The 26108-nt window shown below is 57.2% G+C and overlaps 1 protein-coding gene across 1 annotated transcript; it reads right to left on the bottom strand.

The window, feature by feature from the left end:
- Positions 1-16528: 16528 nt before the first annotated feature.
- On the bottom strand, positions 16529-20536 carry RTL1 (retrotransposon Gag like 1). Its single transcript, XM_004312223.3, has one exon. It carries the CDS (start codon positions 20534-20536, stop codon positions 16529-16531), a length of 4008 nt encoding a protein of 1335 aa, XP_004312271.3.
- Positions 20537-26108: the final 5572 nt, after the last annotated feature.

The raw sequence follows: 26108 nt of genomic DNA, 5'->3' as shown, positions 1-26108 counted from the left end.
CGAATTTGATAGCCGTGTGCTTCCCAGACAGCCCACAGTCCCGGAGCTGTCTTCTGCGGCTGAGGAGCCTCCGAGGCCAGAGCTCCCCTGGACTCTGAGTTGCCCTCGGGGGGGCTGGGTGAGGGTCCGGAGGGGCTGGCAGGGCGTTGTGGAATGTTACCTATATACCTGCACTTCACAAAGCACTTTATCTGTTTGCTTGGTGGTGGCTGATGGTGGAAGGAGTGGATGGATGTGTGCCTGTCAGGGGCTGGGTGCTCCTCGGGCCCCCCCATGTCACGGTGGAGACCTCGGGCTTAGAGACGGGATACTCACATGTCCGTAGGGGCGATGGGGCTAGGAGCGGCCTTTTCTGCGAGGTCCTGGCCGGGGCCTCCGTGCGCAGCAATCAGAGGCCACTGTGCTAGGAAGAAAACGCCCGGGGCACCCCTGCTTGGCCGTCTGGGATTAATTACCCAGGCTGGAACCTGCCTCTTTAGAATTGACTGTGACTCCAAAGGGTCTTATCAAACCTCCCATACAGCCTGGGCTCCTGCCACCTTGCACGGGTGCTGCTTCTGGAGGTTTCTGCAACCTGGGACCCCTGATCCAGGGATTAGTCTGCACCCCTTCACCGCAGCTCCTGCACTGCCCCCAGCGCCAGATAGGTGCCCGGTTGGTGTCGCGTGGCTGCCCCAGGTTAGGCTCAAGTGCTGTCCCAGCCCTGGGGGACGGTGCTCAGGATGCAGGGGGGTCCTGGCCCGGGGTGGGGACAGATGTGAGCCTGAGCCTGCCTGTGTGTGCCTGGGTGTGCACGGGTGTGTGCGCCTGGGTGTGTGTGTGCATGTGCGAGTGTGGGCGCGCGCACGTGTGCATGTGTATGAAAGAGAGACACAGGGTGGAGAGTGACTGGAGATGAGAGACAGTGGGTCTCTCCCTAATGCCAGACGCCCTGACTGGATTCCACGTCCGCTCTCCTCTAGACCCACTCCCCGCAGCCACCCCTGCCACGTGCCCCCCGTAGCTTTCCACCAGCCCGTCTGTGTGTCCACTGCAGCCACAGCAAGTAGAAAAGTGGCAGCCTTGGCCCTCACCCCTTACCCTTCTGTGACCCCCCCCCACATTGCCTCTCCTTGGCGATGCGCCCACAGGTGGGGGGAGACCTTGCGCCGGTGAGTTGCTGACACACCCACTCACCAGCTCTGCCCAGTGTCCCGGAGTGGAGCCTTCCCTGCCGCAGCCCCCCACCTCCTCCCCACCCACCTGGGGTTCTGCTCAGCTCCCCCACGCCTGGTCCCAGACCCCAGCTTCCCCGGCAGCTCGCAGGACACGTTCAGCCACTTCCCGGATGGAGGGACAAGGACGGCTTGAGCAAGGTGCGCTGGGTCTTGTGCCGGCCTCCGCAGCCTGCCCAGCCTCCCTGGCCGCCGCCTGGGAGCGGCTGCCACCCACGGGCGCTGGCCGGGACCTCTGGACCCAGACCTCGGCGGCTGCACGGTGCCCTCCACAGAGCCTCGGAGTATGCCTGCGCCCCCGTGGCACTCAGCCCAGATGCTGCACCATCCAGGTCAGTTCCCGCCTGCCCCACGGTGCCCCACCCGCTTCTCACCCAGGTGACGCGTCCACCTGAGACTCAGAACCCAGAGGGGCAACGTTTGTCGTCGCGAAGCCTAGAACGCGTTGGCCTGGAGTGAAAAGTGCTAAAGTGACGGACTCGCTGGTGAAAGTCTGTTTTGTCCGATCGGTTTGCCAGCGAGGTTGAGAGTGGAGGAGTCCAATGAGCTCGTGCTTTTGACAGATGTATATCTACGCGTTACACATCTAGTACGCGGTGCCCAGGAGGTTACGTCATTGCCGCTCTGTAAGCTTGGCATGAAGCTTCGGTGCCAGTTACAAAGGGGCTGGGGGAAGGCGGGATGGCTTTGCAAAATTCCTTCACGGGGTCTGCAAGCAAAAATGTCTGCTGACCCGCAGCCTAGGGCATCCACTGTTCCTCACTGGCAAGGCCGTCAGCTTGGTGGGTGCTCTCTGAGCTTTGCACACCATGGTGTTCTGTTAGTGCGAGTGGGCGGGCGTGTGGAGCAGGACGCCCAGGTCTTGAGCCGCAGAGATTTCCACACCCAGTTCGTGGGGTCCTGGGCTCCTCCTCCACCCGCCTCTAGTCTTTGGGGTCCATCTCACGCATGTCTGTCACTGTGGGCTCCATCATCCTCACCCATCATCACCACTTCACTATACCCTGCAGCTACCGGGTGCCGGGGCCTGGCCCATCCTTCCCCGTGGGCTGGCCATCTCGGGCTCCCATCACCTCCACCTGGCCTCTGTCATCCTGAGCACAGCATCTCACCTCTGTCACTGTGGACCTGGCCATCACCCATCCATCCTCTGCCTCACCTCCATCATCCTCGCTTCGGGGCTCACTCTGGCCCCCAGGGCCTTGTACATGGTAGGCTTTCATTCATTCGTTTGCACATTCGGTGAAGGTCTACTGTGTGCCAGGCCCTGTGCCAGGCAGCAAGTAAGTGGACGTGGCCCGTGGGAGTGCACACCTCGGGGAGACGCACGAGAGCCGGCGGATGGCACAGAGCCTGGGCCAGGGCGGCTTGGGGACGTGGTGCAGAGAAGGGCGGGTCTGACTGCATGGCGGTGGGGACGTTCAGCCCAGGTCCTGCTGAGTGAGTTCTGCAAAGAGAGCCTACCTGTGCCCACTTTCTTCCCTGTTGGTGGCTGGCATCTCAGAGCTGGCACCAGGAGCCCAGGCCCTCCCAGCCTGCCTGCAGGGTCCTTGCTCCCAGGCCCCTGGCCCAAGTCCAGCCCCTCTGGCAGCCTGGGCTCCTTGCACTGCGCACCCTGTTCTCTGACTCAGCCTCCTTGCTGTCCCCTTTGTTGGGGATCGCCCAGTCCTGCCCAGATCCTTTGATGTTGGTCACATATTTCCACTTTTTAGATGGTAAACTGATGCTCAGACTGGGTCCCTGAGTGTCACATGTCAGGACTTGGAGGGAGGGTTAAGGACTAAATTTTGTGCTCTTTCCACCAAAGTTGAAATGAATGAAAGAACGAATGAATGAACGAATGAATTGATTACCTAAGAGAAAGGAGGTGGGTGGTGGGGAAGATGTGGACTTCTCAGTCTTGGAGTGGTTTCAAGGCAGAGTTAGACCACATTGGAGGACGGGGGGTCACAGGGGGTCAGGGAGGGGCAGCCAAGTCTGTGATGGAGGGTTAGGGTTAGGGTAAAACCAGACAGTGGTGGACAAGGCAGTGAATTTCTTGTAAAGCGAAATTTATTTCATTGTAAAATTCTGAGCTGTGTCCTTGTAGTTTGGTCTGTTACGATGCACTTCTGTTCTCTCACATCATGGTGGTCAAGGATGGTTTGGTCTATTGACTTGAATGTCTTTGCTTGGCCAGGTGGTGGTTGTCAGATATCCATCTGGGCATTTTCCAGGTCTTGGAGAGTCAGAAACTGGGACCCTCTAGTGTCCACCAGGACCCTGTGGATGTGCTGGGGGAGGGGCACCGGCTTGTGGGGAGTGATGGCGGATGTCTTCAGGGTCCTCTGCGGGTCCTGGAGTGGACTCGGTTTTAGGGGACCTTGGGTGTCAGTCACCCCATGTTGTAGGTTTGGTTATTTGGAGTTCTCCCCTCGGAGAAGGAACTTCTGTAACGTTGACGATCCTTAAATTGCCTGTTAGACTCTGAATCTGAATGAGAATTAGTGTGGCGTGTGCATACTGCCTGGGAGTCTGTAGGTATGAGGTGGTCCCATGGGTTTCCGCTTTGACCTGAGAACGTCCATCATCTCGCAGGGTGGGGCTGCACTTCATGGCAGTTGGAGGCTGAAAAGAACTGCTAGGTTCATGCAACAGCTATGCCTGTCCCCACTCAGGTGTCACACACATCCCCTCCTCCACTCAGGTGTCACACAGACCCCCTCCACTCAGGTGTCACACAGACCCCTTCTCCACTCACGAGTCACACAAAAACACTCCTCCACTCATGTTTCACACACACCCCCACTTGCACTCATGTGCCACACAGACCCACTCCTGCACTCAGGTGTCACACAGAACCCTTCCTTCACTCAGGGGTCACAGAGACCCCCTCCTCCACTCAGGTGTCACACAGACACCTTCCTGCCCTCCGGTGTCACACAGACCCCCTCCTCCGCTCAGGTGTCACACTGACCTGCTCCTACACTCAGGTGTCACACAGACCCCCTCCTACAATCATGTGTCATACACACCCCTCCACCACTCAGGGGTCACACAAAAACACTCCTCCATTCACGTGTCACACCCCCCCCCCACTTGCAGTCATGTGTCACACAGACCCCGTCCTCCACTCAGGTTTCAAACAGACCCCGTCCTCCAGGCAGGTATGACACAGACCCCTTTCTACACTCGTGTCACAGAGACCCACTCCTCCACTCATGTGTCACACAGACACCCTCCTCCACTCAGGTGTCACAGAGACCCCCTCCTGCACTCAGGTGTTACACAGACCCCCTTCTCCACTCAGGTGTCACACAGAGGCCCTCCTACACTCTGGTGTCACACAGACCGCTTCCTACCCTCATGTGTCACACAGTCCCCCTACTCCACACATGTGTCACAGAACCCCCTCCTCCTGTCAGGTGCCACACAGACCCGCTCCTTCACTCTCGTGTACACAGACCGCCTTCTCCACTCATATGTACACAGACCACCTTCTGCACTCAGGTGCCACTCAGACACCCTGCTGCATTCAGGTGTCAAACAGACCCCCTCCTTCCCTCAGGTGTTACACAGACTCCCTCCTGCACTCAGGTGTCACACAGACCCTCTCCTCCACTCAGGTGTCACGAGACCCACTCCTCCACTGAGATGTCACACAGACACCCTTCTCCACTCAGGTGTCACATAGACCCCCTCCTGCACTCAGGTGTCACACAGACCCCTTCCTACACTCAGGTGTCTTACAGACACCCTCCTCCACTCAGGTGTCACACATCCCCCTCCTACACTCAGGTGTCTTACAGACCCCCTCCTCCACTCAGGTGTAACACAGACCCCCACCTCCACTCAGGTTTCAAACAGACCCCGTTCTCCAGGCAGGTATGACACAGACCCCTTTCTACACTCGTGTCACAGAGACCCACTCCTCCACTCATGTGTCACACAGACACCCTTCTCCACTCAGGTGTCACATAGACCCCCTCCTGCACTCATGTATCACACAGACACCTTCCTGCCCTCATTTGTCACACAGATTCCCTCCCTTACTCAGGTCTCACACAGACCCGCTCCTGCTCTCATGTGTCACACACACACCCTCCTGCACTCATTTGTCACACATACACCCTTCTGCACTCATTTCTCACACACATCCGCTCCTGCACTCAGGTGTCACACAGACCATTCCTCCACTCAGGTGTCACGGAGACACCCTCCTGCACTCATGTGTCACACAGACCCCCTCCTTCCCTCAGGTGTTACACAGATTCCCTCCTGCACTTATGTGTAACACAGACCCCCTCGTGCACTCATGTGTCACACAGACCCCCTCCTCCACTGACGTGTCACACAGACCCCCTCCTCCACTCAGACGTCACACAGACCCCTCCTGCACTCATGTCACACAGACCCCCTCCTCCACTCAGACGTCACACAGACCCCCTCCTGAACTCAGTGACACAGACCCCCTTCTGCACTCATGTGTCACAGAGAACCCCTTCTCCACTCATGTGTCACACAGACCCCCTCCTCCACTCACGTGTCACGTAGACCCCATCCTCCAATCAGGTGTCACGCAGACCCTCTCCTCCACTGATATGTCACACAGACCCGCTCCTCCACTCAGGTGTCACACAGACCCCCTCCCCCACTCATGTAACACGCAGACCCCATCCTCCGCTCAGGTTTCACGCAGACCCCGTCCTCCTCTCAGGTGTCATGCAGATCCCGTACTCCACTCAGGTGTCACACAGACCCCCTACTACTCTAGGTGTCACACAGACCCCCACTTCCTCTCAGGTGTCACGCAGACCCCCTCCTCCACTCAGGTGTCACACAGACCCCCTCATCCACTCAGGTGTCACACAGACCCCCTCCTCCACTCATGTGTAACACAGAACCCCCTCCTCCTCTCAGGTGTCACGCAGACCCCGTCTTCCACTCAGGTGTCACACAGACCCCCTACTACTCTCACGTGTCACGCAGACCCCAACTTCCTCTCAGGTGTGACACAGACCCCCTCCTCCACTCAGGTGTCCAACAGACGCCGTCCTCCACTCATATGCCACACACACCACCACCTACACTCGTGTGTCACACAGACCCCCTCTTCCACTCAGGTGTCACACAGACCCACTCCTCCACTCATGTGTCGCACAGATCCCCTACTACTCTCAGGTGTCACGCAGACCCCCACTTCCTCTCAGGTCTCACGCAGACCCTCTCCTTGTCTCAGGTGTCACACAGACCCCAACTTCTTCTCAGGTGTGACGCAGACCACCTCCGCCACTCAGGTGTTGCAAAGACCCCATCCTCCACTCAGGTGTCACACAGACCACTCCTCACTCAGGTGTCACACAGACCCCCTCCTGCACTCATGTGTCACACAGAACCCCTCTTCCACTCAGGTGTCACACAGACCTCCTCATGCAGTCATGTGTCACACTGACCCACTTCTGTACTCATGTGTCACACAAAACCCGTCCTGCACTCATGTGTCACACAGAGCCCCTCCTCCACTCACGTGTCACACAGAGCCCCTCTTCCACTCAGCTGTCATGCAGAACCCCTCCTCCTCTCAGGTGTCACCCATATCCCCTCCTCCTCTCAGGTGTCACGTAGACCCCCTCCTTTTATCAGGTGTCACACAGACCCACTCCTCCACTCATTTGTCACACAGAACACCCTTCTCCCCTCAGGTTTCACACATTCCCCCTCCTCAACTCAGGTGTCATGCAGACCCCGTCCTTCACTCAGGTGTCACACAGAACCCCCTCCTCCATGTAGGTATCACAAAGAACCCCTCCTCCTCTTATGTGTCACGCAGAACCCCTCCTCCACTCAGGTGTCACCCACACCCCCTCCTCCACTCAGGTGTCAGAAAGACCCCCTCCTCCACTCATGTGTCACACAGACCGCCACTTCCTATCAGGTGTCATGCAGACCCCCTGCTCCACTAAGGTGTCACACAGACCCCCATGTCCTCTCAGCTGTCACACAGACCCCCTCCTCCACTCATGTGTCACTCAGACCCCCACGTCCTCTCAGCTGTCACACAGACCCCCTCCTCCACTCAGGTGTCACCCACACCCCCTCCTCCACTCAGGTGTCAGAAAGACCCCCTCCTCCACTCATGTGTCACACAGACCGCCACTTCCTATCAGGTGTCACAGAGACGCCCTCCTCCACTCAGGTGTCACTAAGAACCCCCTCTCCAGTGGGGTGTCATACAGACCCCCTCCTCCACTCATGTGTCACACAGACCCCCACTTCCTCTCAGGTGTCACGCAGACGCCCTCCTCCTCTTAGGTGTCACACAGATGCCCACTTCCTATCAGGTGTCACACAGACTCACTCATCCACGCAGGTGTCACGCAGACCCCCTTCTCCTCTCAGGTGTCACACAGACACCCTCCCCCTCTAAAGTGTCACACACACACCCTCATCGACTCAGGTGTCATACAGACCCCGTCCTCCACTCACGTGTCACACAGACCCTCTCCTCCACTCATATGTGACACAGAGCCCCTCCTCCACTCATGTGTCACACAGACCCCCTCCTCCACACATGTGTCACACAGACCCCCTCCTCTACTCAGGTGTCACACAGACTCTCACTTCCTCTCAGGTGTGATAAAGACCCCCTCCTCCACTTAGGTGTCCAGCAGACGCCGTCCTCCACTCATGTGTCACACAGACCCCATCCTCCACTCAGGTGTCACACAGACCACTCCTCACTCAGGTGTCACACAGACCCCCTCCTGCACTCATGTGTCACACAGAACCCCTCTTCCACTCAGGTGTCACACAGACCTCCTCATGCAGTCATGTGTCACACTGACCCACTTCTGTACTCATGTGTCACACAGAGCCCCTCCTCCACTCACGTGTCACACAGAGCCCCACTTCCTCTCAGGTGTCACACAGACCCCCTCCTCCACTAAGGTGTCACCCAGAACCCTTCCTCCACTCAGTTGTCACACAGACCTCCTCCTCCTCTCAGGTGTCACCGAGAACCCCTCCTCCATTCAGGTGTCACACAGAACCCACTCCTCCACTCCGGTGTCACACAGAACCCCACTTCCTCTCAGGTGTCACCGAGACCCTGTCCTCCACTCAGGTGTCACAAAGCAACCCCTCCTCCACTCATTTGTCACACAGACCCCATGTCCACTCAGGTGTCAAACAGACCCCCTCTTGCACTCATGTGTGACACAGACCCCCTCCTCCACTCAGGTGTCACAGAGACCTCCTCCTCCACTGATGTGTCACACAGAACCCCTCCTCCCCTCAGGTTTCACACAGACCCCCCTCCTCCACTCATGTGTCCCAAAGACGCCCTCTTCCTCTCATATGTGACACAGACCCTCTCCTCCACTCATGTGTCACACAGATTCCCTCCTGCACTCATGTGTCCCACAGACATTCTCCTACACTCAGGTGTCACACAGACCCCCTCCTCCACTCATGTGTCACAAAAAAGCCCTCCTGCACTCATGTATCACAGAGACCCCCTCCACCACTCAGGTGTCACATAGACCCCCTCATCCACTCAGGTGTCACACAGACCCCCTCCTACTCTCATGTGTCACTCAGACCTCCTCCGTCACTTAGGTGTCACACAGAGCCCCTCCTCCACTCAGGTGTCACACAGAACCCCTCCTCCACTCTTGTGTCACACAGACCCCCTCTTGCCTCATGTGTCACAGAGACCGCGTCTTTCACTCGGGTGTCACACAAACCCACTCCTGCACTCATGTGTCACAAAGACTCTCTCCTCCACTCAGGTGTCACACGGACCCCTCCTCCACTCAGGTGTCACACAGACCCTGTCCTGCACTAATGTGTCACACAGACCCACTAGTCCACTCCTGTGTCACACAGAGCCCCTCCTGCAGTCATGCGTCACAGAGACCCCCTCCTCCACTCAGGTGTCACACAGACCCCGTCCTCCACTCATGTGTCACACAGACCCCCTCCTGCATTCAAGAGTCACACAGATCCCTTTCTCCACTCATGTGTCACACAGACCCCCTCCTCCACTCAGGTGTCACACAGACCCCCTCATGCAGTTATGTGTCACACTGACCCACTTCTGTACTCATGTGTCACACAAAACCCGTCCTGCACTCATGTGTCACACAGAGCCCCTCCTCCACTCACGTGTCACACAGAGCCCCTCCTCCACTCAGGTTTCACACATTCCCCCTCCTCACCTCAGGTGTCATGCAGACACCCTCCTACACTCAGGTTTCATCCAGAACCCCTCCTCCACACAGGTGTCACACAGACCCCCTCCTCCACTAAGGTGTCACCCAGAACCCTTCCTCCACTCAGGTGTCACACAGAACCCCACTTCCTCTCAGGTGTCACCAAGACCCTGTCCTCCACTCAGGTGTCACAGAGACCTCCTCCTCCACTCATGTGTCACAAAGACCCCCTTCTCCATTCAAGTGTCACACGGACCCAGTCCTCTACTCAGGTGTCACACAGACCCTGTCCTGCACTCCGGTATCACACAGACCCACTAGTCCACTCATGTGTCACACAGACCCCCTCCTGCAGTCATGCGTCACAGAGACCCCCTCCTCCACTCAGGTGTCACACAGACCCCGTCCTCCACTCATGTGTCACACAGACCCCCTCCTGCATTCAAGAGTCACACAGATCCCTTTCTCCACTCATGTGTCACACAGACCCCCTCCTCCACTCAGGTGTCACACAGACCCCCTCATGCAGTTATGTGTCACACTGACCCACTCCTGCACTCATGTGTCACACAGAGCGCCTCCTCCACTCGTGTGTCACACAGAGCCCCTCTTTCACTAATGTGTCACACAGAGCCCCTCCTGTTCTCAAGTGTCACATAGAACCCCTCCTCCAAACAGTGTCACACAGACCCCGTCCTCCACTCATGTGTCACACAGACCCCCTCCTCCACTCAGGTGTCCCTTAGCCCCCCTCCTGCACGCATGTGTCACACAGACCCCCTCCTCCACTCAGGTGTCACACAGAACGCCTCCTCCACTCATGTTTCACACAGAGCCCCTCCTGCCCTCAGGTGTCACACAGAGCCCCTCCTCCACTCAGGTGTCACATCTAGACCCTTAATGCGCTTGTGTCACATCGCTCCTCCAGTCACTGTGTCGCTTTGTGTCCCGCAACCCTTTCATGTGTACACTGAGCCCCTCCCCTGCCCATTTGTCACATGGAGCCCCTCCTCCACACGTCACACTGAATCTCCCCACTCATTGTCACACTGAGTCCTTCCCCTATTATTGAGTCACACGGACCATTTGCTGCTCATGTGTGACACCGAGTCCTTTCCTGCCTCAGGTATGACACTGGACACTGAGCCTTTCCTGCTACGTATGAGTCACCTAGGCCCCTTCTCCACTCCCGTGCCAGGAGAGCTCTGTTCCATCTGTGTGTCACACGAAACTCCCTCGCTCATGTGTCACACCAGTCCCTCCCCTGCCTGTACGTTACACTGAGAGCCTGCAACATACGTGTGTCCCCCTGAGCCCCTCCCCCTCTCATGTGTCCCCCTGAGCCCCTTCTTTCATGTGTCAGATTGAGTTCCTCACCCACTCGTGTGTGACACGGAGCCCGCACAACGAGCCCCTCCCCCATGTGTCATGCTAAGTCCCTCACTCGTTCATGTATTTCGTGGAGTCCATTCCCCAGCCATCCCTGAGCCCCTGGCTGCACGGGGGTGTGTCCTCAAGCTCGTTGCTGCCCCGCCAGCCTCTTCCTGGCGTGGTCTTCTTTCTGGTCTGCAGTCCTCGAGTTCCTGGAGGGGAGGGCCTATGGCTGGGCCATCTCTGAGATCCCCTCCTTGGAGGGGAAGGTTATGCCCCCGGTGGGACACTCCCCAGGGGTGGGCCCAGGCCAGAGGTGGAGACAGGGCCTGCCCTGGGGCTTCTCCCACTGATGGGGCAGCGGCTGTGCTCCTGTAGGGAGCCCTGTGAGAGGACCCAGCTCCTAGGACAGACAGGTGGACGTCGGAGAGACAGTGCCCTTTTTTCCTAGGCCTGCCCCTTCTTACTGCCCCTGGAGGAGGGTCTCCTCGAGGGGCCTTAGCCTCTGCCCAGGACTCTTTCATGACCAGGAGGCTGAGGCCCCTCACAGGCGGCTGCTTCCTACTCTCTCCTTAAAGCCCGTCTGGAGACATCCCTGGCTCCCCAGCTATTCCTAACCCTGGGTTCCGTGTCTCTCGGCTGGAAGCTGTCAGCAGGTGCCCCCTTCTCCTTGTCCGAGCTTGGTGCCCAAGGGCGCTAGACTCATGTCCCCCTGGGCCCTGGCCGCTGACCTTGGCTGTCCCGCTAACTCAGGTCCCACGCATGGCGGGAGGAGACCACACCAAGCCCCTGTGCGACTAGAGTCATTTGCCCACGAGGCAGCCAAGGCCCCCAGCCAGGACAGGAGGGCCTTCCGCCATCCTCCCCGCCTCCGCCCGGCTTTGCACGTTCCCCCACCTGGCAGCTTCAGGACGTCCTTGTTGAGGTCAGGAAGGCCCTCCTGGCCAGGGCACCGCCTGAGCAAAGGCGGGGCCTTCAGGTGGTGGTGGGAGTGTCATGGTTGCCTCTGTCAGGTGCAGTGTGTTGGAGCGAGCTGTGGCGCTGGCACAGGGAGGATCGAGGTCCCATCGCGAGAGGCCTCGATGTTGGCCAAGGAAAGGCCTCCTCCCGCTCAGGACCTTGGATAGAAACCAGAGCTCTGAGGAGTGGACAGCATGTGCTGCTTGGTGGCTGGGTGGAGTGGGGGCCGGGCTGTGGGGATGGGCTCTGTGTGATGCTGGCTTCTTGCTCACTTTGGGCGCAGGCGGGCACCGCCCTGGTGGGCAGGGAGGGGATTTCAAGCCCCTGTGTCGGGGGGCCTGACAGAGGCTGGACGTGCGGCTGCCTGCAGGAGGGCTGGGCATGTCAGGACCCGAGTGGTGAGTAGCCACCAGCTGCCGGGGACTGTGTATTGCTACATGTTTCCAGAAACAGGCCCACGTGTACCAGGCCTGGAGGCTGGAGCTCTTGGCCATGGGTGGGCTGGGGGGGCTGGGGGGGCTGGGAAGGGCAGGGGGGTGGCAGAGAGGCTGGCAGCCTCACCTGGTTGGAATCCGGGGCTGCCCTGTGTCCCTGGATGCAGTCAGAGCTCACCGGGTGGCGGTGGTCTTGGGGAGGGAGGGGCGACCTGGGCACAGGCAGTTGTGCCACCTGTCTTTTGTCTTAAGTTTCCACCTCTGTTGTGGTGGCATGATGTCGTAGCCCAGCATCTCATTCAGTACTGGCTTTTTTCTTGCTTTCAGGAGAAAAAAGGTTTGTATCGTGTTCTCTAAACTCTTTTTCTAGGAAGGTGGGGACACCATCACCCAGTGTTTTTTTGCCCTGTCAGTAGTTTGTCCTCCTTGGCCTGGGAGCTGCCTCTCTTGTCTGTAAATGGGGATAAAGCCCCTTCTGGCTGGACTGGGGCAGGGGACCCAGTTAGACCAGTACCCCGCCGTCCATCGTGTCCAGACTGCTGCGCCAGCGCTATTGTGCCGGCAGCCCCACCGCTCGTGTGAGTGCAGGCGTGTCACCGTGGACGCTCTATGTGTGTGTGAGTGCAGGCGTGTCACCGTGGACGCTCTCCGTGTGTGTGAGTGCAGGCGTGTCACCGTGGACGCTCTCCGTGTGTGTGAGTGCAGGCGTGTCACCGTGGACGCTCTCCGTGTGTGTGAGTGCAGGCGTGTCACCGTGGACGCTCTCCGTGTGTGTGAGTGCAGGCGTGTCACCGTGGACGCTCTCCGTGTGTGTGAGTGCAGGCGTGTCACCGTGGACGCTCTCCGTGTGTGTGAGTGCAGGCGTGTCACCGTGGACGCTCTCCGTGTGTGTGAGTGCAGGCGTGTCACCGTGGACGCTCTCCGTGTGTGTGAGTGCAGGCGTGTCACCGTGGACGCTCTCCGTGTGTGTGAGTGCAGGCGTGTCACCGTGGACGCTCTCCGTGTGTGTGAGTGCAGGCGTGTCACCGTGGACGCTCTCCGTGTGTGTGAGTGCAGGCGTGTCACCGTGGACGCTCTCCGTGTGTGTGAGTGCAGGCGTGTCACCGTGGACGCTCTCCGTGTGTGTGAGTGCAGGCGTGTCACCGTGGACGCTCTCCGTGTGTGTGAGTGCAGGCGTGTCACCGTGGACGCTCTACGTGTGTGTGAGTGCAGGCGTGTCACCGTGGACGCTCTACGTGTGTGTGAGTGCAGGCGTGTCACCGTGGACGCTCTACGTGTGTGTGAGTGCAGGCGTGTCACCGTGGGTGAGCGTGTGCACCTTACTGGGCGTCTGGACCCTCTGCTGCAGGGCTGGTTGTTTGGTGGCGAATTCTGTTCGACCTTAGCCGAGAGGTCGTCCCGTTGCCCCTCCACCTGCACAGGCCTGGCTGGAGAGAGGGGCTCTCCTGGCAGGTCCTGGGCTGCAGGGATGGGAGGGGTCATCATCCACCCCATCGCCCAGGGCAGCCCCTACCAGGCAGGTTTGCCCTGGAGGTTCAGCCTGTAGGACCCCCCGTGGGTGGGCTGGGCGAGGGGCCAGTGCTGCGCGTGGCCTCCCCACCGTAACCCCAAGGCTCTGCTCCAGGGGAGCTCATGCCAAGGGATTCGGGAACCCCCAGGAGTGTCATCTGGGAACAGAGGGGATTTTAGGAATCAGAGGCCCTTGGAGATTGTGTCTCATTGCCCCTGAAGCTCCCCTCCCCTCTAACCACACCCCCATTTGATGATAGGAGAACAGCCCTGAAGACCAGACAGCTGCTAGGCAGGGTCACCCAGCAAGCTGGAGTCAGGGCCGCTAAGGGGGTCTTGGGGTGCTTGGAGATGAGCCCCTGACCTCGACCCACGCAGCTTGCCCATGGCTTCTTGGGGTTGCTGCCAGGGGGTGGACAGACAGACGGGTAGCGTGCCCGTGGCTCCTGGGGCCTCGGGGATGGTGGCTGTTTGTGGGCGTCGTTCCTGGGTCCGTGACTGCAGGTGTGCAGGGCGTGGCGGGGATGGAGGGGCCCAGGGTGAGAGGGTGGAGGCCACCGGGGAGGACCCCAGTCTCGGCTCTGTTCTGGACCCCTTCTCAGCCAGCATCAGGTCAACTGCCCTCTCTGGGCCTCGGTTTCCCAAGTTTCTCCTGAATAAGCTGCCTGAGAAGTCCACGCATGGGGGGCGGTGGAGGGCAGGGACTCCGAGTGTGACTTCCTTTGTGACAGGAGCTCCGATGGCTCGGAGCGACGGAGGAGAGGAGGCTGGGAGAGGGGGTGCAGCCGGTCAGCAGGGCGCCAGGGGGGTGGTGAGAAGCCCGGAGGTGTAGCCGAGCCCCCGGCTTTGAACCTGGGGATCCTGACCATGATCTCGCGGTGCTGCCGTCGGGGGTAGATGCCTCAGACAGACGGGTGGGTGGTGAGCGACAGTCGGTCGCTCCTGGGGACCAGTGAGGGCACCGGGCATAACGCCGGGTGGGGCCGGAGAGGACACGGAACTCTGGGGGATCCGTGAGGGACACGACTTTCCTTAGGGGTGGGGAGGGGCAGGCCTGTGAGGGGGTAGGGAGTCAGGCCCCTGCAGAGCCCCTGACCTTTGAACCTGAGATCTGCTTGGTGGTCTCATGGTGCCACTGTCAGGGGCAGATTCTGTGCCCCAGAGGGCAGACTTAAGGCCCATGCCATGGTGTGTGAGGGCCCATGTGCATGGACATCTGTGTTGGAGCCCCTCCCCAAGTGGAGGTTCCAGGTCCCCCGCAAGGAGTGGTCCCATGTGGAGGGGTGGCGGATCTGGGAGGTCCAAGGCCGCTGCCGGTTGGGTGGGCCCTGAGGCCAGGCAGAGGGACCCTCGGTCAGCATGGGCTGGGCTGTGGGCTGAGTGAGCCCTGAGTGCCTGACTGCCCGGTTACCGCTGTCCTCCCTCCCTGGGACGCCCCCTGCCTTCCCAGGGCAGTGCACCCTCAGAACAGCTTTTCTGCCACTTTTAGGACGGTGGGACCTTGGCCTTCTCCACTAGGGGTGGTGGTGGGGGATTGCTGAAGCCGAGGTTCCTTGGTTCAAAGACCCTCCGAGTTAGGGGGGCAGGGCACAGCCCGCCCACCCCCATTTCTAGTGTGGGACGAATTGGGACTTGGATTTCTGGGGTCCCTGATCCGGACCCTCCAGAAGAGGCAGCTCCCCGTGTTGCCCTCATCCCCCGCCCCCCCCCCCCGGCCCCCTACCCCCCCAGCCCCCTACCCCCTACCCCCCCAGCCCCCTACCCCCCCAGCCTGCGTGCCAGGGGCCTGGTGGGCGTGGTCCAGGGGAGCCCCACCCCCGCCCCTCCCCCACTCCACCTGCCCGCCCTCCACCCCGCCCGTCCCCACCCTCCACCTTCAGAACAAGCCACAGAGTCAGATCATCTTTTAACTCTACTCTATTTTGGGGGTGGGAAGCGGTGAGGCGCGCAGGCGGGGAGGGTCTCCTCCGCGTGGCGGAGAGCGGCGGCCTGGTAGGAGCGTTCTCCGCTGCTTGGCTGTCTCGGGCCTCTCTCAGTCTCTCTTGGAGCCCCTCCCCTTGTCTCGGGCCTCAGGCCCCTGTGCTGTCAGTGTTGGGGTGGGGGAGGGAGCCCCCCCGGGCGAGGTCACCCCGTCAGTGTCCCGGACGGTCGCAGGGACGCCTGAGGCTGCGAGTCCGGTGAGTACTGGCACGGCGGGCCCCTCTGTGGCAGGACCGTCCAGGTGAGAGCCAGAGCTCAGGGTCAGACAGTCGGTGTCGAGGGCGCTGGACCGGACGGGGGGCGGGTGCAGCTTGGCAGGGAGGTGGGGCGGGGGAGGCCCCCCAGCACCCCACGAGGCGTGGGAGGTCGGGGCCGGGCCCGGGGGTGCGGGGGCACCGCTGGTGGAGGTAGACGATGTCAGTGGAGCAGCCGAGGTCAGTGTCCCAGGGTGGCCCGAGGTGGCCACTCGTCGCCCCGGGGGGGCGTCCCTGGCACGTGCTTGCTTAGCTGCGTCTGCTGTGCTGGTTCCTCACCCGGCCTTGGGTCACGGGGTCATCTCCCGCTCATCGCTGCTCTCTCCCCTCATTGATCTCACGCCCAGTTGCAGGCCTGGGACCTGGAGAATTAAGACGGAGTTGGGTAGCCCTGAGCCGACTCTGGGTCTCTGACGTTTGGACGGTCCACTGGGTAGCCTGTTGGCACGGATACTGTTGCTGGTCGATGAGTCGATTGTTCGCCCTTCTCAAGCGTTTCCCCCTTGGGTCAGGAGCGGCAGGAAGGGGGCCGGGGTCCGAGCGAAGCCGGCTGAGGCACGGGAAGGCTGGAGGGAGGGTCTGTGGGGCAGCGGGGTGGAGGAGAGGAGGCGTTTTCAGTCGAGGTCCGCGTCCTGCTCTTCTCCGGGCAGCTCCTCCAGCGTTGCTCCTTCCCCGGGGGGGCTCACCCCGACGAGGGTGGATGTAGACTGGGCGTAGACGGCGGTCAGGAAGTGGGTCAGGGCCCTGGCTACCAGCTGCCGGTTAATGGCGACGGACCCCCGTCGGGCGCTGCGGATGCAGAGCAGGCGGTGGACGCCGGTGTCGCCGGGGAGGTGCTGGCGGGGCCCGCGGGCGCCCGGGGCACCGGGGCTCAGGCTGTCCTGCACGTCGCTCTCCTGCTCGTCCTGCGAGGTGTCTTGCAGGCCGTCATGCAGGCCACACTGACGGTAACGTTGCAGGTCGTCTTGCAGGGCTTCTCGCAAGACGACATCCTCATCGTCCACGACGTGCAGCTCCAGGTAGCGGTCCGGGCGCGGGTGGGGGTGGGTCCCCTCGCGGGGGGCGACTCTGACGGCGAAGAGCTCGCACAGCGTCTGCCAGAACTCGGGCGTGAGTCGCAGGCCAAGCAGGGCGTCGCGCCGCCGCTGGCCAGGGCCCAGGAACAGCTCGGCCGGTGCCTCGGCCGGGATGGCGTTGGCGCCCGTGAGCGGGGGCATCTGGGTGAACAGCTGGGCGACGGCGGGGGCGATGAGGGACGAGTCCAGCAGCAGGCACAGAGAGCGCCGCGGCGGCGGCCGGGCCGTGTCCGAGGTGGGTGCGGGTGGCAGGGCGAGGCGCGTCCTGAACCTCAGCAGCACGAGGAGGGCGGCCACGGCCAGGAGGTTCTTCCAGAACAGGAGGCCTCGGAAGAAGTGCAGGATGACTGCCCTGATCTGGGCCATGCTGAGGTGGGCAAGGAGGCTGTTGAGTATTTGGTCTGCTGGTATCAGAGCCAGGAGCTCCTGCCGGAGGTGCTGCCCGTGCGGCTCGTCCTGACGAAGGGCGTCTTCATTCTCCTCTTCGTCCCCCGATTCTGGGGACTGAGCCCTGGGGGACCCTCCCGTAGTGAAGAGCATCCTTGGCCGAGCGGCAGCGCGCTGCTGGAAGGCTCTTCTCCGGAGGCGTTTCCGCGTGGGCGGCGGGGGCCGGCCACCCTTTTGTTCTGGCCGCTCCATGACGTCAAAGTGGAAGTGGGAGAAGAAGAAGACCCAATGCCCAGGGAGAAGTACGGTGAGCCTGTCATTATTCAGAGAGGCCAGATCCTCTGTGTTGAGAAGGATCATGATAGGCTCCTCGGTGTTCTCCAGGTAGCGGCACCACGCCACGAAGGCAGCCCGTACTGGAAGGGTCTTCATCTCCGCCGGCGAGGCCTCCACCTCGATCGGGGAGATGTTTCGAGAATAGAAAGCGCAGCAGACTCGCTGGCCGGTTTGCTCGTCGACTTGGATCAGGGAGGCATGCAGGGCCGTCTTGGTGACGCCCGTTTCCAAGTAGAAGGGGTTCTGGGGCTTGGGGTGGTGGAGGAGGGGCGCCTCGCGGAAAGCCCACTTCAGGCGCTCGAAGGCCTCCTGTTCCTCGTGCCCCCAGTAGAAGGGCCGGTCGCTCAGTAGCTGCTGCACCAGGGGCTCCGTGATGACGGCGAAGCGCTCCACAAAGTGCCGGTACGGGAAGGCGAATTCGATGAGGTTCCGCAGGGACTTCTTAGAGCCAGGGGTGGGGTGCCCTGTTACGGTGCTCACGATGCTCTTGTTGAGTTTCACCCCTTTGGGGGTCATGACGAACCCCAGGAACTCGGCGGTGTGTCGGTGGAACTGGCTCCTGTCCAGGGAGCAGTAGACGTGGTGGTAGCGGAAGCGGGTCAGCACCTGGCGGACGTGGTGGAGGTGCTCCTCCTGGCTCATTGAGTAGACCAGGACGTGCTGCCCGTACGAGAGGACAAAGAAACCGAGCATGTCCTTTAGGATAAAGTGAATCACGCCCTGAGGGATGATAGGGTCTGCGCAGATCGGGAAGGGCCAGTAGCTCGTCATCTCTTGAAGCTCCAAACCGAACGCTGCTTTCCACACGTCTTCCGTTTGGCGTACGTTCATGCTTTCCTCCACGACGGTGCCGCGCAGCTCCAGCTTTGTGAACCACGTGGCTCCGTGTAACTGGTCGAACAGTTCTGGAATCATCTGTACGTAGTCGTGTGTGCTGCTCAGCATGTCCTGCGGGTCCCAGTATTCCTCCCGCCTGGCCCTTTCTTGCATCCCGGCTCCCACAGGTTCCCACGGCGCGGTGGAGGGACACTCGTAATAGGTCTCGCTGTGATCACTGTCTCCAGCCTGCTGAAGCTCAGAGGGCTCTGATTCAGAAAGATCATCGGATCCGTCTGAGCTTGGCTGGTCGGAAGTCTCCTCATCTGCTTCCTTCGGGTTAAACACGTCGGCCAGGTCGGAGTACAGGGGCGGCAGTCCGGGCAGCAAGCTTATGGCGTGTCGTTCCAGAGCGATGCATGGTGGGGGCGGGCGGAAGCAGTTCTTCAGGCAGTAGGGAGAGTGGAAGGTGCAGCGGCCTTTGACCCAGTCGACCTCCGGGGCGTGGACTCGGAGCCAGTCGATGCCTAGTATCACGGAGAAGTTGGGGGACGGGATGATGTCGAATTGCAGGGACTCGTGGTGGCTCTGGTGAATGCACACCAGGGGTTCGGTGTAGAGCCAGACGGGCTCGTGGCCGACCAGCGAGCCGTCCACGGACGGGACCGACCGCGGGCAGGGCTTCTCGTAGAGCTCGACGTAGTGCTCTTGGGCGAACCTCTCATCCATGAAGTTGCCGCCCGCCCCCGAGTCGACCAGGGCCTGAACCGCCACGCTGTGGTAGGGGTTCACCCTCACCGTGAGCAGCAGGAACAGGTGGTCGCGGTCGATGGCGGGGCGGGCCTCGCAGGGCAGCCAGCTGCTCACCACCCACCTCTCCGGAGCGGGCGAGTCGATCCAGGTCAGGTTCCGCGGGCGGGCCTCCGGGGGCAGCCGGAGCATCGCCCTTCTCTCTGCCAGCTTCTCTTCTATCTGCAGGACCAGCAGGATCAGACTGTCCAGCGAATCCGGCTGAGGGATGCGGAACAGATAGTGCCTGATCTCCTCCTTGAGCCCCTGGCACAGGTGGGCCTGCAGGACGTCGTCTGGCCAGCCCAGGGTGGGCACCAGGCCCTGGAACTCGTTGATGTACTCGATGGCGGCGCGATCCCCCTGCCTGAGGCTGAACATGGCCTCTTCCGCCACCCGCAGGGCCTGACGGTACTGGAACGTGTCGGACATGGCCTCCAGGAAGGCTGGGAAGTCGTCCATCAGGGGGCTTTCTCTCTGCACCAGATCTTCGGCCCACTCCAAGGCCAGGCCCGAGAGGTGGCCGATGACGTACCCCACCCGCAGGCGGTCGCTGTAGAGCCTTCTGGGGCAGCTCTGTAGGACCAGCTGGCAGAGCACGATGAACTCGTGGTACTCTCTGCGATCGCCCGAGAACTTGCCTGGGACCGGCAGCTGGCCGGCGCTGATCCCCTTCGTCAGGATCTCCTCCGCCACCCTCTGCTGCTCTCTGAGGTCCTGCACGCGGAAGTACAGAGAGATGATGGACCCCACCATGCCCGTGATTTCCGCGGTCACGCTGGCCGCCGGCTCCTCGGGACGCGCCTCTTTCCACCCAGCCAGGTCAGTGTAGTCGTCTTGCTCTTCCTGGGCTCCCCGTGGGTTGACTGATGCCTCTTCCATTCTGCCAGGTGCCCCACCAAAGGGACCCCCCACTTCCAGATGTGAACCATCGCGTGACTCCTCCAGGTCTTGGAGTAGGTCATTGGGTGGATCCTTTATTTCCCTATGTGGGCCACTGGATGGCTCCTCCATGTCTTGGAGGAGATCAATGGGCAGCTCTCCCATTTCCCGGGCCGGGCCACTGGCCAGCCCTGCCGCCGCTGCCGCCGCCGCCACTCTGCTGCCTGGTGTCTCCACGGTGGTGTTGGATGAGCCCTCGGAGGACTCCATTTGTTTTGATGATGGATTCTTACGCTCCATCATCGTCTCAAATGAGTCTTCAGAGGGTTCTATCATTTCGTCGGATGGGAAGGAGTGTTCTCTGAAGACGGGTAAGGTTGTGACGCGTCCGGTCAGTGCCTGGGATGGCGGAGGTCAGAACCTGGGGGTGGGGAGGGGGTGCGAGGAAAGGCAGTGGTTTAGGGTCTCGCGAGGTCAGGGTCTCCAGGACAAATCAGATGCCCAACCTGGCAGAGCAGAGAGAAGCTGGGGAAAGCCTCCCTGGGTCCAACTTGGGGCATCCCATGGAGAGAAAAATCTGCAAACCCCTGACCTTCCCGCCTGCTCTCCCAGGCTTACTCTGCCTGTCTGGCCTGACTACTCCCCCATGGCTGTAAGAAATTCGCAGCCCATAAATTCTGTGGAGTTGATGGGCCCGGAGTGGCCGCCGTGGCAGGCAGGCACCTGGCAGGGTGCGTTAACTGCTTCATCTCAACCCTGGCACACAGGCCTGGTCAGCCTCCCTTCCCTTCCTTGGTCACCAGAGAGTCACAGAGGTCACATCTCAGTGCCGTCCAAAGCCGCCCCTGGCAGGCTGGGCCTGCTCGCTTCTGAGGTGCGGATCTCCAGCAGAGATGCCTACTGTTTAACAAGTCCAGGGCAAGAGGAGAACATGGGCACTTGGCTGCTATCCCGTCGGTTGGCTCAGACGCCCAGAATAGCTCTTCTTTCCTCTCCCAGGTTCGAAGCAAACTCGGGGGCAGGCGGAAGTAGTGATCTGGATTCTGGCTTTTCTTTTTTCTCCAGAAGTGTTTATAAAACACCTACTGTGTGCCAGAGACTTGTGCATTTGTGACTTGATTCTGACTCGGAGTTTTTGCTGATTTCCTGTCTTTCACCAGCTTCCAATGCAGCATTCTCCCTAGCTCTGAGCTGTCGAGGAGACCTGCAAATCATTTGCCCACCCCTCCTAAAACCTGCACTCTCCCGAGATCGCCCTCGCTGTCTGTGGGGGCTCAGGAACGTCAAATATTTGGCCTCCATTCCGCTTGCGCAAAAATCTTCGTATGCCCCTGCAATCTCTTTGCTCTAGCAGATGCCCCTTCTCTGTTGCTGGTTGGTTTCCCCGCCAGCATCAGGGTATATCTAGTAGAGCTGGGATGTTCAGTAAGGGGTTGGGGTGTGCGGAGGGCATCAGATAACTTTGACATCTGAGTGACTTAGGATGGATTTTTGAAAATCTGATCATGGGTGGTTTTAGCGGGCCAAGGCTGAATTTGGTTGGGGTTATTTGTACCCTTCTGTGTTGGGGCAGAGCAGATGGAGTTCTGGCTCTCCAATCAATTAGCTCTACGCTTACTGCTCTTTATGCATTTAACACTTTTTGTTGCTTCCCAGTTTTCTTTTCAGCCACCGGGCCAATCTATTAGAAAAAAAATGCATTCCCTTGTGTAAAACTCCTCATTGGCTAAAATCCAGACTTTCCAACACGATACGAAATTCTGATCTGCTGTTTCTCAAAATTAAATACATTCTTGTTAGCATGACAGTTAAATTTGATCCTGCAGTCCCTCTGATTAAAACCTTTCGCTGTTTATTTGCTGTCTACGATATTAAATCCAAACCTGTTAGCGTAAACATTCCTGACACATAAACTCACCGAAATCTTTCTCTGGCTAAAATTTAAGGCCTTAGAATAGTAGAAAATTCTGATCATGTCGTTCCCTCAAGGCAGAGATTACATTTTTTTAGGTGAAATCGTCACCATCACCGTCATCTCCGTTATGAGAATACGTATATAGCACATTGCATAAATTAACTCGTTTCCTCTTCATAAAAGTCCTGTTAACTGTGTATTATTATAAAATTCCAAGTCTCTAATTGAAATACAAAATTTGACACAGTAATTCGTCTGCAGACTCATCTATTGGAAATAAAAATCTCAGTATGTCTCTTAAAACCCTTAGAACACTTTAGTGGCTAAAATTTAAAAATTTAAATTGGCTAAAATTTGAATTTTAAAATAAAAATTTAAATCGGCTAACATTTAAAATTTAGAGCATAAAATCTCAGTATGTCACCTACAACCCTTAAAACCCTTTAGTGGCTAAAATTTTAAATTGACTAAAATTTGAAATATAAAATCTCAGTAGGTCTCTTACTACCCTTCAAATCCTTTATTGGCTAAAATTTACAACTGAAAAATTGAAATTGGCTAAAATGTAAAATACACATCTCTGTTATGTCTCTTAAAACCCTTAATTAGCTAAAATCTGAACACCTTAGCAAGATGATTTCAAAACTAGATTATCCCCTTCTTAATATAAAGTTTACACTCTTGGGACTTCTCTGGCGGTCCAACGGTTAAGGCTCTGCGCTCCCAATGCCGGGGGCCCGGGGTTTGATCGCTGGTCAGGGAACTGGATCCTGCATATGCTGCAGCTAGGGGCCCGCATGTCACAACTGAAAGATTCCGCACGCCCCAACTAAAGATCCCGCGTGCTACAACGAAGACCTGGCGCTCAGTTTAAATAAGTAACTAGATAAATAAATAAATAAATAAATGAAAAGCCGAGACTCTCAACATGTTTATAACTTTGATGAGGCACCTGACTAAATCCTTCAGCTTCCTCGACTTCACCCTACAATCTGATATCCTTGGCGTGTTGTGAAAACTTGCTTTCGCTACTCTTTCACATCAACGTTTAAACTTCTAGCAAGAGGCATAAAAGTTATCCATAACTTCTCTATTTAAAGCTTACAGAACTTTCTTTTCATTGCCTATCATATGAAGTTCCAATCACTTAGCATAAAATAAACATTTTTATCATGTAATTTATCTGCAAACTCATGGATCTAAAACCCCACACCGCACCAGGTCACTTCTTAAACTTGTTATTGGCTTCATTCCAAACCTCTAAATTAGGCATCATATCAAAATTTGACCATGTCATGAAAGGTCACGTTTCCTTGCCAGATGCGTGAGTTTGGTCTTGTAACTTCTGCTTCAAATCTCACAATGTCTCTAGTCACCTGTGAGATAGGCTCTAAACTCCTTAGCAGAAAATACGCATTTTACTATACAATTTCTCTGCACACTGCTCTTATCAAACACAGAAACTTCTCTTAAAATCTCTTTAACGGCTGACATCCAGATTCCTTAGCCCGACACAAAAAAGTGATCCCGTCGTTCCTCAAAATAGTGTCCAAACTTCTCAGCATCCTGTGCAAATTCCATCATATAACCTCTGTATAAGCGTGAAGTCCTGCCCTGCCTCTATATTACTTGCCATAAATGCTCCAATCCCTCAGCATAAAGTACAGACAGCGTGCGCTTGTACCAAGGGGTGCCTCCCCTGAGCTGTCGATGTGCCTTCATTATCTGGTTCATCAAATCCAGACACCTTAGCATAAAATATATCTTACCAGCTAATTCCCCTGGAGACAAAACTCTCATCAGTCACTCCTTAAGACCCTTCACTGGCTAAAATCCAAATGCCTCTGCACGAGGGTTCAAAAATGAGATCATATCCCTCCCCCGAATGAGACGCTTGAATGCCTTCAACTCTCACATAAAATCACGTCTCCTTGGCATGTTATAAAAATCTGATCATATTATCTTTACCATAAAAATCCACTCTCGTAGCTCTGCTGAAATGTGTACGTTTGATCGTGTAACTCCCCAGTTAAAACTTTTCAAGGTTCCTTCATAGCCTGTAACATAAAGTCCCAACTACTCATCGTAAAATACAGCGTTTTACCGTGTAATTTATCTTCGGACTGGTCTATAAAAACATCCCCACATCTCACCCCGTCATTCTTTGAAACCCTTTATTGGCTTAAATCCAAACTTATTAGCATGATATAAAAATTTGATCTTGTCATCCCTTAAAATAAAATTCATGCTTTCTACCACGGTCAATAAAGTTTGATCTTGCCACTGCACTTAAAATCTCACAGTGTCTCTTGATTGTGGAATTATGGGAAAAAAATCCAAAATCTTAGCATCATATGTGAATTTTATTTTGTAATGTCACTGCATACTCTTTATCTAATACAACAAAACTCAGCATGTCACGCTCTTAGAACTTTTTATTGCCTAAAATCAAATTCCTAGGCACGTGCAAAAATCTCATCATGTCAGAGCCTCAAAATAAATTCCACATTTCTGTGCCTATTCCCAATGTCGATCATGTAACTCCTCTGATCAAAGTCTTTCAGCCTTACTGTCAGCACCCATCAGATCTCCTTGGTGTGCTCTTAAAGTCAGACTTTGGCGCCCTTCAACATGGAAAGTCCAGATGTTTTAGCATGATACTTAAATGTGTGGCTCTTACTTTTCTCTGTACAATTTTCCAATGTTCCCTCATTGCCTGTAATATAAAGTCCAAAGCCTTAAAATATATTTGATGTTTTTCTGCAGACTTACCTCCCACAAGCAAAAATCTCCCCATCACATTTCTTCAAACCCACTGGCAAGAATCCAGACTCCTTAGCATGATTATAAAGGTTTGATCCTGTCACTTCTCAAAATAAAGTCCAGATTTCTTCCCCCCAAACCCCAAATCTATTCATGAAACCCCCCACTTAAAATCTTTTTAATGAATTTTCATCACTAACAAAATGTCTCCCTGTCTTAGCATGGCTCCCAAATTTAATCATGGTTTCCTCAGTTTAAAACCCTCCACATGCATGTCCATAACATACAATCCAATTGCCTGAGCATGAAATGCAAATTGGACCAAGTGTTGGTTATACTGAAAAGTCTTCACGTTGCTCTTTATTACTTAGGGTATAAAGCCTAAATTTGCACAAAACCAACATTTTGCACCATCTACGATTCTTAGCTTCAGTTTCTTATTCCTTTCACCCTTCACTCCTCAAAGACTGGGTTTCTTACTTCTTGCCCCCCAAACACGTCTTGATTTCATTGTCCCAGGTCCTTTTATTTTTTAAAACTCATCTCTCTACCTATGATTCATTAATTCATGCAGCATGTCCTGATTCTTTTTTTCCGGACCAGGCATTACGCTAGATCTCCAAGATAAAGGAATGGAGGCAACCTTGCAGAACGTCCCCAGCAAAGAGATGAGAACCACACCCTTGTGTTCAATACTGTGCCGGAGGTGAGCTCGGGGTCCTGGAGGGGCAGGGCGGGGGTTTCCCTGTACTCCTGCGAGCGCCCCCTTGAAGCTCCACTGGGCTCAGCTGTCTGCCCCTTTGCAAGGGCTTTGGGCGTCGTCGGAGACCCACGCACCGCTTTGGACAACCACTGTGGGCTTCCTTCTGACTCCTGTCCTCCACGGGCCCACCCACCGCAGCCCCATGCAGCCTAGGGGCTGCCCCTGCCTCTCCTCTGGGCTCTCTGGAAGTAGCATTCTCAGTCCTACGGATGAAGCTGGATACAGGTTGAAGTCTCAAACCTCACAAAAATTTCTTTCAGAAATGTCTACTGATTTGGAAATTCTTAACCTTACCAAAAAAAAAAACAAAAAAAAAAACCCTCCCAAATCCAGTATGATTTAGTGCACCTGGTTTGGGTTCTTTGGGTTGGACCCTCTTTCTTGCCCTCCCGACCCTCATACACAGACAGCCCAGCCTCACCACCTTCAGTGCCTGGAGCCTTCTCGGTCAGGTCAGCTCCTCGCTC

The sequence above is a fragment of the Tursiops truncatus genome, chromosome 2 (genome assembly GCF_011762595.2).
Source record: "Tursiops truncatus isolate mTurTru1 chromosome 2, mTurTru1.mat.Y, whole genome shotgun sequence".
NCBI lineage: Eukaryota > Metazoa > Chordata > Mammalia > Artiodactyla > Delphinidae > Tursiops > Tursiops truncatus.
This window is presented reverse-complemented; position numbering and strand designations above follow the sequence as displayed.